At 43.4% G+C, this 13,058-nt stretch overlaps 1 protein-coding gene across 1 annotated transcript in view; it reads left to right on the top strand.

Annotated features, from left to right (window-relative positions):
- The window catches only part of LOC133004007 (fibroblast growth factor 12-like), a 13,923-nt gene extending 9,000 nt beyond the window's left edge, over nucleotides 1-4,923 (top strand). Inside the window, exons 4-5 of the mRNA XM_061073865.1 lie at nucleotides 1,606-1,804; nucleotides 4,793-4,923. Coding sequence (XP_060929848.1) covers nucleotides 1,606-1,804; nucleotides 4,793-4,923 — 330 coding nt within the window. The remainder of the gene's footprint in view (nucleotides 1-1,605; nucleotides 1,805-4,792) is intronic.
- Nucleotides 4,924-13,058: the final 8,135 nt, after the last annotated feature.

The following is a 13,058-nucleotide window of genomic DNA, read 5'->3' as shown; positions in this document are numbered from 1 at the left end:
ATCAGCATGCTAATATATTTTCCCAGTAATATCATGGAAACTTTCCTGACTAGTCCTTCACTCTACAGCAGGCCTCAGTAGCCCTGCTGTAGAGTGAAGCATGCTGGGAGTTATCTGTGCATGTGATGGAAGAATGACCAGTGGAGGGTTGGAACTCAACGTTCCATACATCTTTAAAATAGAGTTTTGAATCATGTTTTTATTGCTCAGCGTTAAATTTGCGTATTTATTTATTTTTTTCAAAATTCCCCAAATTCCCGAGCTAAACTTTGCAACCCTAATTGTAAGACACTAAAAGATTCATTTTCAGAAACCGTGTGTTTGAAACCAGTAATAATAATAATAATAATGAACCAGCAGAGTGGATCAGTCTGCAGTGAAGACAGAGTGCAGCTGCTCCTCCTCAGTGAGTCCATCCACCATCCATTATTCATGTCTGCTCCTTCCATGAAACTTTAAACACCATTCTTCACTCTGTGTGCAGCAGGAGAAAGAGAAAGGAACAGGAAACTCTGTGATTCTCATATCACACTAGTCTTAATAGTTCTTAATAAACTGTGATCGGCTCCTTCTGTTCCATCTGGATCCTGGAGTCTGTTCTCTTCTCTCCACTCGTCCAGGATCGGGTCACGCTCCGAGAATCCTTCAGATTTAGTTTGGTTTAATGAATTATATCATGAGATAGTAGCGGCCGTGACGTCATGATTGACAGCTGAGACTGACTTGATACTGCAGACGTCACCACCAGAGGGCAGCGTTCGTATCCTGGGAGGTTTCGGCTTCATTTCTGGAGGAAGTGGAGACGCGTTGGCCATCTTTATTTTAGAGTCGTTGATCAGGATTTGAGCCTGAAACAGAAAGAGTAGTGACACATCCGCTGTGTGTGTATCAGCTGTGTGTGTATCAGCTGTGTGTGTATCAGCTGTGTGTGTATCAGCTGTGCAGTACACAGTACACCCAGCAGCGGTGTGAGTCTGTGTTGTGGTAACAGTGTTTATGTGAATCATAAGTGATGCAGCCTGCAGAGAGAAGCAGCATCCATCTTTTATTCTCTCTGTTTCTGCAGCTCCACTTCTTCTTCTCCCCTCTTTCCTTCGCTCTCTGGTTAGAATGTTGTCGTCAGGTTTTCCTGACATTACATTAGGAGGATTGAACCCCCGACCTTCTGGTTGTAGGACGACCACTCTACCCCTCAGCCACTGTAGCTTGCGTTAGCGGCAGCTCGACTCTCAGCCAATCAGAGACGAGATAGAGAAACGCAGAGTTTTAACAGGAAGCTGCTTTATTCACTGTTTTTACCGCAGTGAATCAGATGCTTGTGTTTGATTAACACTGAGGGAAGAAGACTACAACTCCCATGATCCCTCACTGCTGCTCTACATCAACTGACTGTCTGTTGTCACCTGTTTGTTTGTCAGCAGGTTTACTCTGAACTGATGTATAGAGTCATGAGTATCAAGTGTGTTACAAACAAACAAGTCCTCAGGACAGAGGCTGTTTCTGTCTCTTCCTGTTTCAAAATAAAATTCCTACAGTGGATTTACGGTAAATACAAATTTGTTTTCTCTGTGTGTGTGTGTGTGTGTGTGTGTGTGTGTTTGCCAGGATGTGTTCACAGCAGAGTGTAAGTTCAAGGAGTCCGTGTTTGAGAACTACTACGTCATCTACTCCTCCACGCTGTACCGGCAGCACGAGTCGGGCCGGGCCTGGTTCCTCGGCCTCAACAAGGACGGCCTCATCATGAAGGGAAACCGGGTGAAGAAAACCAAACCCTGCTCGCACTTCGTCCCACGACCCATCGAAGGTGAATATATACGATTTTTCTTTCAGACGTTTCTTCAGATGAATCTATAACAATAATTCGTTCAAAGCATCGGTTACAAGGTTCTTCATTAAGAGATAGATAGATAGATAGATAGATAGATAGATAGATAGATAGATAGATAGATAGATAGATAGATAGATAGATAGATAGATAGATAGATAGATAGATAGATAGATAGATAGATAGATAGATAGATAGATAGATAGATAGATAGATAGATAGATAGATAGATAGATAGATAGATAGATAGATAGATAGATAGAGTTCTTTATTCATCCCCGAAGGGAAATAAAAACAAATAAACAAATAAAAACAAGAAAGAAACTTCACAGTGGAGTTGAATTCCAGACGGGATCGAACCCTCACCCTCTGGTTAGAGGACGACCGGTTTACCCCCTGAGCCACAGATATGTTTGTCCCTCTCCTCCCTCACATGTTCAGAGAAGGTCCTTGACTCCGGCTCGTTCCATGTCACGTGAAGTCCGAGGCACATTGAGCAGGAAGAAGGAACCACGTCATGTCAGTTTCTGTCTGTACACTTTCTCTTCATGTGATCAAATGACTGGATTTTATTTGGAAGCTTCAGAGAAAGTTTGAAAAAGATTCAATGTAATTTATTTAATGCCGACGCTGAATTATCAGTTTTTTCCTTTGAACTCTTCAGGACGTTCAGAGTCAACAAGCTGAGTTTTCCCTACGAGCTAACACATGCTAACTACGCTAACAACTGAGCTCGCCCGGTGTTCAGGACGGATTCAAACAGCGCCCCCTGCAGCCACACATGTATAGCTCTGACTGTGTGGTCCCACTGACCTGAGGCTGTTTAACTGCAGTGAGACTGAGCTGTGCACTACAGCGCTCGGCCACCGGGGGCAGCGCTGTTAGGAAGGGACCGGTGGCTGAGGATCTTGGAGGCGAAGGTCGTCCTCCTCCGAGCTGGAGGTCAAAGTGAAGCTCTAATATCACAGATGGAGGTTTAACAGGCAACATGAAGCTTGGGCTCTGCTTTCTGCTGCTCTGCCCCCCCCCTCCTCCCCCACCTTCATTTAAAAATACCTCCACCTGTCCCCCCGTCCATCTTCTCCTCTTCCTCTCACGACTCGTCCTTCACCTTAAACCCCTCCACCTCTCATTCCTCCACCTCCTTCTGCACACGTTTCTGATCATATACGTTCAAAACATGTAAACGTATGTACCTGTGAATTTAATTCATGAGCCACATAAACAAACACATCTGTACGTTAATGTGATCATAAGTAAATTGAGTCGAAAGAACCAGAGTCACTGCAATAAAATCACATCATATAAATCTGTGATATTTACACAGATCATCCAAATGAAGAAATATTAAGTAATGTTGTCTCGCAAAAAAGAAATCTTTACTTTACATATTGGTCCACGGACCAATATGTAGTTGGTCTCAGCTGTCACTCATGACTAGGGTTGCAAAATTCCGGGAATATTCAAAGTTGGAAACTTTCCATGGGAATTAACGGGAATAAACAGGAATTAACGGGAATAAAGTGGAAATGTTGTGGGTAATTTATACTAACTGTATTTACCTTGTCATATACAGACATAAATATAAACATTTTGTTGTGTCATAGGCTGATTTGAGCCCTGAGGAAACTTTGGGCACTTGACTATATGCTTCTGCATCGTTGTGTCATTCTTAACATAGGTCTTTGCACAGTATTTGCAGATGTACACAGCCTAGTAGTAGTAGTTATAGTAGTAGTAATACTAGTGGTAGTAGTAGTTATAGTAGTAGTAGTACTAGTGGTAGTAGTAGTTATAGTAGTAGTAGTAGTAGTGGTAGGATCCTTCTCTTCACTTTCCGTTGGAGGTTTTCTGGACTCGTCCTGTGTTTTTGTTTTGTTTTATTTCATTTTAAGTAGGGTTGCAAAATTCCGGGAATATTCAAAGTTGGAAACTTTCCATGGGAATTAACGGGAATATACGGGAATTAACGGGAATCTACAGGAATTAACAGGAATTAACGGGAATAAACTGGAAATGTTGTGGGTAATTTATACTAACTGTATTTACCTTGTCATATACAGACATTAATATAAACATTTTGTTGTGTCATAGGCTGATTTGAGCCCTGAGGAAACTTTGGGCACTTGACTATATGCTTCTGCATCGTTGTGTCATTCTTAACATAGGTCTTTGCACAGTATTTGCAAATGTACACAGCCTTTCCTTCTACATTGGATGAGGTGAAATGTCTCCACACATGAGAGAGTGCACGTGGCATTGTTCTGTAGAATAAGATGAGAAACAAGTTTGTAAAAAAACACTAATGCAATGCCAGAGATATAAATAGTTAGCCAAACAATAGCCCTGCTGTAGAGTGAAGCATGCTGGGAGTTATCTGTGCATGTGATGGAAGAATGACCAGTGGAGGGTTGAAACTCAACGTTCCATACATCTTTAAAATAGAGTTTTGAATGATGTTTTATTTGCTCAGTGTTTAATTTGCATATTTCTTTTTTTCTTCAAAATTCCCGAGCTAAACGTCCCATGGAATGTTTCCGGAATGTTTCCGGAAATTTACTGGAAACTTTCAGCCCCTTTGCAACCCTACTCATGACGCCCTGCCCTGTTTTCACAAACATCAGAGAGATAAGAACGACCTGAAATGTCAGAAAACATCTTTGACAAACGTTTATTTAACTAATTGTCTAAAAGTCTAATTGAGTTTTAGTTGGTCCAGGTCCCGTCTGCTAACATGGAGGAGCCGTCATGGCGTCCATCTTTATTAATTATCACAGTCTGCGATGTGGCTGGTCCGGCTGGTGGTGACGGTTTACAGCCCCCTGGTGGTTCACAAGGGAAACTGCTGCTGACGCTGCTCTGAGAGTCTTTACATCTGGACTGTGTTTAACGATTGTTGAATAAGACGTGAAGAAGTGATTTCTCCCGATGTTAACAGCGCTCTGTTTCCCCCCCCCCCTCCTGCAGTGTGCATGTACAAGGAGCCGTCGCTGCACGACCTGGACGAGAAGCTGCTGAAAACCTCCCGGAGCCCGACCATGAACCTGGAGCAGCAGGAGCAGCCGCAGGACGACGTCACAGAGCAGGACGGCTCATAGCCTGCAGCGCCCCCCGCAGGAGGAGGAGCGAACTCCCATTTTAACACTCCCTCTGTTCAGCAACGACCACAACAACAACCGCCACCATGACGACCACGACGGCGACAACAATGAAAACAAAGAAAAACAGAAGCTTAAAAAAAAAAAAAAAAAAAAAAAAAAATCTTTGCTCATGACGAAATCTTTTAAATGTATCGGGGGCGGGGCTTGTTTGAAAATGAGGACGTTGATGATGATGATTTACATTTTATGCAAAGATCCCTGCTGAGAGAAGGCGGGAGGCCGCACACCTTCATCACCACATCGTAACCATCATCATCGTCAACATCGTCACGCTGACGACAAAACGTTTCCGAGTCGAGCGAGCGCTCAGAACTTCAAAGCTTTAAGCCATGTAGAAACTTCACTTCCTGTCATCAAATGAATGCAATCACTTTCGCACTTTCGACATATCACGCTTCTTCTTCTTCTTCTTCTTCTCGTTCTTCTTCTCCGTGTTGTCCAATCAGAGAGAAGAGCTTTTCTGTTTGGTTTTCCTCTCTTTCTGTTTTCGGGGACTCGGGGACTCTGCCCATAAAAGGGTCCGAGGGAAACTAACCTGAGGAACTTCCTGTTGGGTTTGGACCGGGGGGCGTTTCCCCCGGCGGAGGTCAGTCATGTGATCGCTGTGGTTAACCTGACCCGCTAATGCAGCCAAATCACGTGAACTTCACAATCCTGCCAATCATTGTATTGATCCTGTATCAGTTTGTACAGTGAGTTCTGATCATGAAGCTGAAACAACCAACGAGTGACGTCACGTGACCATGATCCCTGCAGGTTGATTTTCACAGACAGGAAGTGAAGGCGACAGGAAGCAGGAAACAGATTTATAAACTGATGACGATGGTTTGATCGGCAGGATGATGAAGTTCACTCGGACCCGTTGAGCCCCCCCCGCAGGCGTGTTACAGTAGGATGGAGAGGTGCTGAGGTAACGGTTACCACGGCGATGCGTTCGGCTGATGGGCTGTCTGACAGCGTGCGACACTGCCCGGCTTCACCAAGATGAAAAACACTGCCCCACAAACTGAGCTGCACCGGTCACACGCCAACGCCGTCAACGTCACATCGGGGAAAAACGAGAGAACACGTCTGCGAACACGCGTCACATGACCAGTGTGTGGTCATGTGACGCGTGTTCCCAGGTGTGTGGACGGAGATTCGTTTTGATACGGAGCTAAAACACTTTAAGATAAACGTATCAGTGTGGGCGGAGCCTGGGATTCTTGCAGTTTGAATTAATAAAGTTAAAACAGCGAGAACGGAGAAACGTTTTTTTCATCCAGGTCGTGATGAACGTCAGTAACATTTCACACTGATGTGAACTTTCTCTAAACGTATAAAAGACACGAGCGTCTCCAGGAAGTCGCTGGTTTCACGTCTCGCTCTGATGTCGTTTCTCTGGAGTTGACGTTGAGGCGTTGAGGCGTTGAGACGGCGTCTCGTCACTGCCTCATTCGACCTTTAACACTTTTCTTCTTCTCTCACATTTTAATGACCAAGTTTCCCAAAAACATCTTCATCATTTCCTGGTTTACAGGCCGATGTCCACTTCCTGTGTTTCACTCCTTCACTTCCTGTCACTGCCTTCGTTTTCCTCTGCAGCCAAAGTTTGTGAAGAAGAGCAGAATGAACTCTTCTCTCGCAGCTTAACGTCAGTGGACGAAACACATCTGTCGTCTCTAACTATTGTCTCCTGTTGATTTAAATTATTTTATTTTGGCTGTAAATTTAACAGATTTGACACGAAGTCGTTCAGACAAAGTGACTTAGCATCGTTTCTAATCTGTTTTCAGACATGAACATAGAGAACCTGCAGAACATGTGAGGAACACGTCAGGAACATGTGAGGAACACGTCAGGAACACGTGAGGAACATGTGAGGAACACGTCAGGAACATGTGAGGAACACGTGAGGAACATGTGAGGAACACGTCAGTGGTTCAGTTCATGTCTGAAAACAGTTTGAGGCAGAAAATAAAAGAAATAACAATTTTATATAATTTTTTCAGATGTTATTTAAAAACAATTAGTTTGACGTCTGAACTCAAATAAACTCACAGAATCACTTTTGGGAAACTTGGTCGTCTCCATCAGCCGACGTGAAGCTGAAAGTCTGAGAGCGAGGGGGAGGAGTCAGGGGGTAGAGCTCAACTCTGATTGGCCGCCACAGCCCAGGTTTTTATTTTTTCTTCTTTTATCTTGCCTTTTGAATTTTGTTGGTTAAAATTGGACGAACAGACTGAAGGAACGAACCAATCACAATCCACCGCACTGCCTCAGAGGAAGTCTTCCAGTTTGGAGTTCGGACGATGACTGAATGTTTCTGTTCCCGACACAAACCAAACTCTCCACGTGAATGTTGTTTCACCCGTTTCCTTTGTGACGTCAGAACGACGCAGCTTTAGAGAAACGGGAAAGTCGGTGAATCGAGTTTAGTCTGCGGTAAAAATGCTCCTGTGATTGGAAAAAGAAAAACGTGTGTTTTTCATGTAAAAAAATGTATTCACTTTTTTATATCATCTTTTATTTTATTTTTTATTTCAAATCTGTCAGAACATCAACAGTGAGCTGAACGGAAACAAAAATCTTCCATCAAAAATTTTAAATCATTTTGAGGTTTTGGCCTCGTGAAAAATCAGTTTTTACTGTAAATTCATTTAGACATTTAAATATTTTGTAAATTAATCTAATGAAACGTTATGCTGATCTGACTTCACATTTATATCATTTGACGTATTCATCACAAAGAAAGACAAACACTGTCTTTTATTATTTTTTACATCCCGTGGGAGATTTAAAGATTCGACCTCATGGATGTAGATTTATTTATTTATTACCATATTATCGACTGATCAGTTTTCATGATGTGATGGTGTTTTTGTTTCTGGTTCGTATCCATGACGACAGCGTTGCCAGCGAGAACGAAAAGAACAGCAGGTCGACTCAGACGTTTCAATGATGTCATGACTGAGCTGAGTCGACCTGCTGACCTCAGACTGTGGGCGGAGCTTTCGCTGTTCGCAGCACCGCCTGATGTCACGATGATGTCATTACAAAGCAACAGTGGCCAACTGTTGCCACGGTAACATGTCAGAGGCTGAAGTCTCTCGATCTTTCTTTGTGTTTGCTAATGTTTGCACCTTTTCTCAGACACGTCATATATTGCATCATATGTTAGAAAATAATCATCGCAAAATACGCAGCAGGATGAAAAAGATGATTGAAAAATAAAAAAGAACAATATTAAAAGTTCCGTGTCCGACTTGTTCTTCTTCACTCACGTTGATTTAGAAGTTCGTCCGGTGTTTCAGGTTCATAAACGTTACGTTTACGTTTCCTTCTGAAGAAGCTAACGTGACGATGAGTCAGAGCTCAGTGTGACATCATCAGAATCGTGTCCACGCTTCTGACGGACGCCGCATCTGGTGGTTACTTCCTGCTTCTGCTGCAGTGACGCAGGAAACAGTGAAAAAAGTGTTTCTGTCATTTATAGTAATTCAGAGAAAAGTTAGACGCTCAAACCACATGACCTATACGGCCTCCAGCCACCAGGGGGAGATAAAGAGATGATTTGGCTTCACTTTGGGCGAGCCCTGAAGTCGTACATCTGCTAATACAAATTAACATTCTGTAAAAAACAATAGAATGAATTAATCTTTTTGATTTGCACTTTATTATAAGCAGATGTTTTACAGAGAAACACCTGTAAGATTTATTTCTACTTTAAAATAAATATTCATGATGAATATTCATCCGTCCGTCCGTCCATCCATCTATCTATCTTCTATCTTCTATATATCTATCTATCTGTCTATATATTAATGTCTATCTATCTATCTATCTATATATATATGTCTGTCTATCTATCTATCTATATATGTCTATCTATCTATCTATCTATCTTCTATCTATCTTCTATATATCTATCAATCTATCTATCTGTCTATATATATATGTCTATCTATCTATATATATATATGTCTATATATCTATCTATCTATCTTCTATCTATCTATCATCTATCTATCTATAAATGTATATGTCTATCTATCTATCTATCTATATATATATGTCTATCTATCTATCTATCTATCTATCTATCTATCTATCTTCTATCTATCTATCTATCTTTCTGTCTGTCTGTCTGTCTGTCTGTCTATCTATCTATCTATCTATCTATCTATCTATCTATCTATCTATCTATCTATCTATCTGTCTATCTTTCTGTCTATCTGTCTATCTGTCTATCTATCTGTCTATCTGTCTATCTTTCTATCTATCTATCTATCTGTCTATCTTTCTATCTATCTATCTATCTATCTATCTATCTATCTATCTATCTATCTATCTATCTGTCTGTCTGTCTGTCTGTCTGTCTGTCTGTCTGTCTGTCTGTCTGTCTGTCTGTCTGTCTGTCTGTCTGTCTGTCTGTCTGTCTGTCTGTCTGTCTGTCTGTCTGTCTGTCTGTCTGTCTGTCTGTCTGTCTGTCTGTCTGTCTGTCTGTCTGTCTGTCTGTCTGTCTGTCTGTCTGTCTGTCTGTCTGTCTGTCTGTCTGTCTGTCTATCTATCTATATATCTATCTATCTGTCTATCTGTCTATATGTCTATCTTTATATCTGTCTGTCTGTCTGTCTGTCTGTCTGTCTGTCTGTCTGTCTGTCTGTCTGTCTGTCTATCTATCTATATATCTATCTATCTGTCTATCTGTCTATATGTCTATCTTTATATCTGTCTGTCTGTCTGTCTGTCTGTCTGTCTGTCTGTCTGTCTGTCTGTCTGTCTGTCTGTCTGTCTGTCTGTCTGTCTGTCTATCTGTCTATATGTCTATCTTTATATCTGTCTGTCTGTCTGTCTGTCTGTCTGTCTGTCTGTCTGTCTGTCTGTCTGTCTGTCTGTCTGTCTGTCTGTCTGTCTGTCTGTCTGTCTGTCTGTCTGTCTGTCTGTCTGTCTGTCTGTCTGTCTGTCTGTCTGTCTGTCTGTCTAAATTTCGATATAACCTCTGAAAATTCCAGGGACATGAACGCACCACAGTCATCAGGGTGCTACACAGTGACGCCACTAGGAGGCGACATCACATAATGAATGACAACAGAGTCTCCTTGTAAACCAGTAATTTCAGAATCAGAAGTATTTTATTGCCAAGTACGTTCACACACACAAGGAAGTTGCTCTGGTTATTGGTGCAAACAATGAACATAGAAACATAAAAACACAATAAATACAACATGCATAGGAGAGCAATACAAAATGGGAAACCAGTATATATTTACTCACTGTTTACTTCTTATTTACTTACTTTTTATCAATATTTATACAAAGTAACATTTATTTTGAGATAAACATTTCTGAATAAAAATATATAAAAATATAAAATATAAAAAGTGAAGTAAAAAGTGAAATGCTAAATGCAAAACAGTGAACAGTGTCATATTGCAATATGCAATGTAATGCAGTATAATATAACATGATATGATGTAATGTGTTAATTTAACACATCCTAGAGGTGGGGGGGTGGAATAAAAGTCCGAGTCAGGTGGGGGGGGGGTCCCGGGCCTTGTTGATCAGGCCCACTGCAGCAGGGAAGGAGCTGGTCTTGTGGTGGGAGGTTTTGGTCCTGATGGCCCGAAGCCTCCTGGCCGAGGGAAGAAGCTCAAAGAGTTTGTGACCCGGGTGAGAAGGATCGGCTCCAATCTGACCTGCACGCCTCAGGGTCCTAGAGGCAGACAGGTCCTGGAGAGTGTCGTTAGTGGTGGCAGCAGCGAACCAGATGGTGATGGAGGAGGTGAGGATGGACTCGATGATGCAGGTGTAGAAGTGCACCATCATTGTCTTTAACAGGTTGAACTTCTTCCTCTGTTGTCCTCTTTTGGTGATGGAGCTGATGTTAAGCTCCCACTTGAGGTCCTGGGAGATGATGGTGTAATCAGATTACAAATAACTAAAGCCCACGTTTACTTTGGATACTTTAAGTACATTGATATGATAAAACGTGTGAACATTATATTAGCATAGTCTCATATTCACAGATCCCAGTTTGTCTCATGGTCTCTAACAAGGTGAGACGTCCTCTGGTCTTCAACAAGAGGAGAACTACTGAGACCTGTAGCAGGTGGAGAAGGTAGAAACCTCAGAGACACTCGTGGGGCGGCTGCGGCTGAGGGGGTAGAGTGGTCGTCCTCCAACCTGAGGGTCGGCGGTTCGATCCCCAGTCTGAACCATCTGCATGCCGAAGGGCCCTGAACCCTGAATGTCCCCCCTGCTAATAAATGCTCTGTGTGAATGTGTGTGTGAATGTGAAACTGTAAAGCGCTTTGAGTGGTCATCATCAGACTAGAACAGCGCTATATAGATACAAATCCATTTACCATTTACATGTGAGGACCCGTCTCCAGGACGGACACGAGTCCAGCAGATGTACCGTGGAACAGAGGACATCAGAGAGATCAGAGTCTTTACTTTGATTAGAATAAACACTTTGTAGTGAATGACCTGATGGATTATTGTCAGTAATGGTCGAGTATCTGAGGAGAAATATTTTATATCAAGCAGTCTGGTTGTGATCATAGTCCACGATCAGGATCCACCATCAGGATCAGGATCCACCATCAGGATCCACCATCAGGATCAGGATCTCGATCCACCATCAGGATCAGGATCTCGATCCACCATCAGGATCAGGATCTCGATCCACCATCAGGATCTCGATCCACCATCAGGATCCACCATCAGGATCAGGATCCACCATCAGGATCCACCATCAGGATCCACCATCAGGATCAGGATCTCGATCCACCATCAGGATCTCGATCCACCATCAGGATCCACCATCAGGATCAGGATCCACCATCAGGATCCACCATCAGGATCCACCATCAGGATCAGGATCCACCATCAGGATCCACCATCAGGATCCACCATCAGGATCAGGATCCACCATCAGGATCCACCATCAGGATCAGGATCCACCATCAGGATCCACCATCAGGATCACCATCAGGATCCACCATCAGGATCAGGATCTCGATCCACCTTCATAATCCACGGTTAGCTCTTACGCGTCCGGTGTGAACCCGGCGTAAGACGAACCCGAACCAGCTGGAACTAGAAGCTTCATCGTGAAGGAAGGTTTGAATCTTCATCGTACAGATGGAGTCGGTCTCCAGAGCTGAGATGATTCCACTGGAGAAGCTCTGGCTCCTCCCCTGCTTTAGAGGAGGAGCTTGATGCTGAAGCTCTGGCTCCTCCCCTGCTCTAGAGGAGGGGCTTGATGTAGAAGCTCCGGCTCCTCCCCTGCATTAGAGGAGGGGCTTGATGCTGCAGCTCCGGCTCCTCCCCTGCGTTAGAGGAGGGGCTTGATGCTGAAGCTCTGGCTCCTCCCCTGCTTTAGAGGAGGAGCTTGATGCTGAAGCTCTGGCTCCTCCCCTGCTCTAGAGGAGGGGCTTGATGCTGAAGCTCCGGCTCCTCCCCTGCGTTAGAGGAGGGGCTTGATGCTGAAGCTCCGGCTCCTCCCCTGCGTTAGAGGAGGGGCTTGATGCTGAAGCTCTGGCTCCTCCCCTGCTTTAGACATGAATACTTGTGTACCTCAGTACTTGTAATGGAGTATTTCAGTCTCAGCAGATACTTTTGCTCCAGTAAAGTATCTGATTACTCCTCTGCAGTAAGAGTGGCAGTAATAAGCCTCTTTGAGTCTTTGAGTCTTTGAGTCTTGTGTTGCTCAGGTGAGTCAGCTGACTGTGACGTAATATGTGGAGGAAAGGGGGGATGTCGCAACAGCGGAGACGGGGAGGAGCCTTAACCGGAACACACGCAACTGTTCCTCTTCCTGATGTTCACACAAACACACACACTCACACACACACACACATACTCACACACGCTAATACAGACAAACACACACTCACAGACACTGTCTGACACACACACACACACACACACACACAAACACACGCTCTCACAGAGACACACACTAATACACACACACGCTGCGTTAACTTTTCTTTAAACAACTTTTATGCGCTTTTAACACAATTTTCGTTGAAAGTTGTTTTTTTTGTGTGTGTGTGTGGGGGGGGGGGGGGGGGGGTCAGTCG

This window comes from Limanda limanda, chromosome 6, assembly GCF_963576545.1.
Source record: "Limanda limanda chromosome 6, fLimLim1.1, whole genome shotgun sequence".
Lineage (NCBI taxonomy): Eukaryota > Metazoa > Chordata > Actinopteri > Pleuronectiformes > Pleuronectidae > Limanda > Limanda limanda.
Note: the sequence above shows the minus strand (reverse complement) of the source record. Positions and strands in the feature narration are given on the sequence as shown.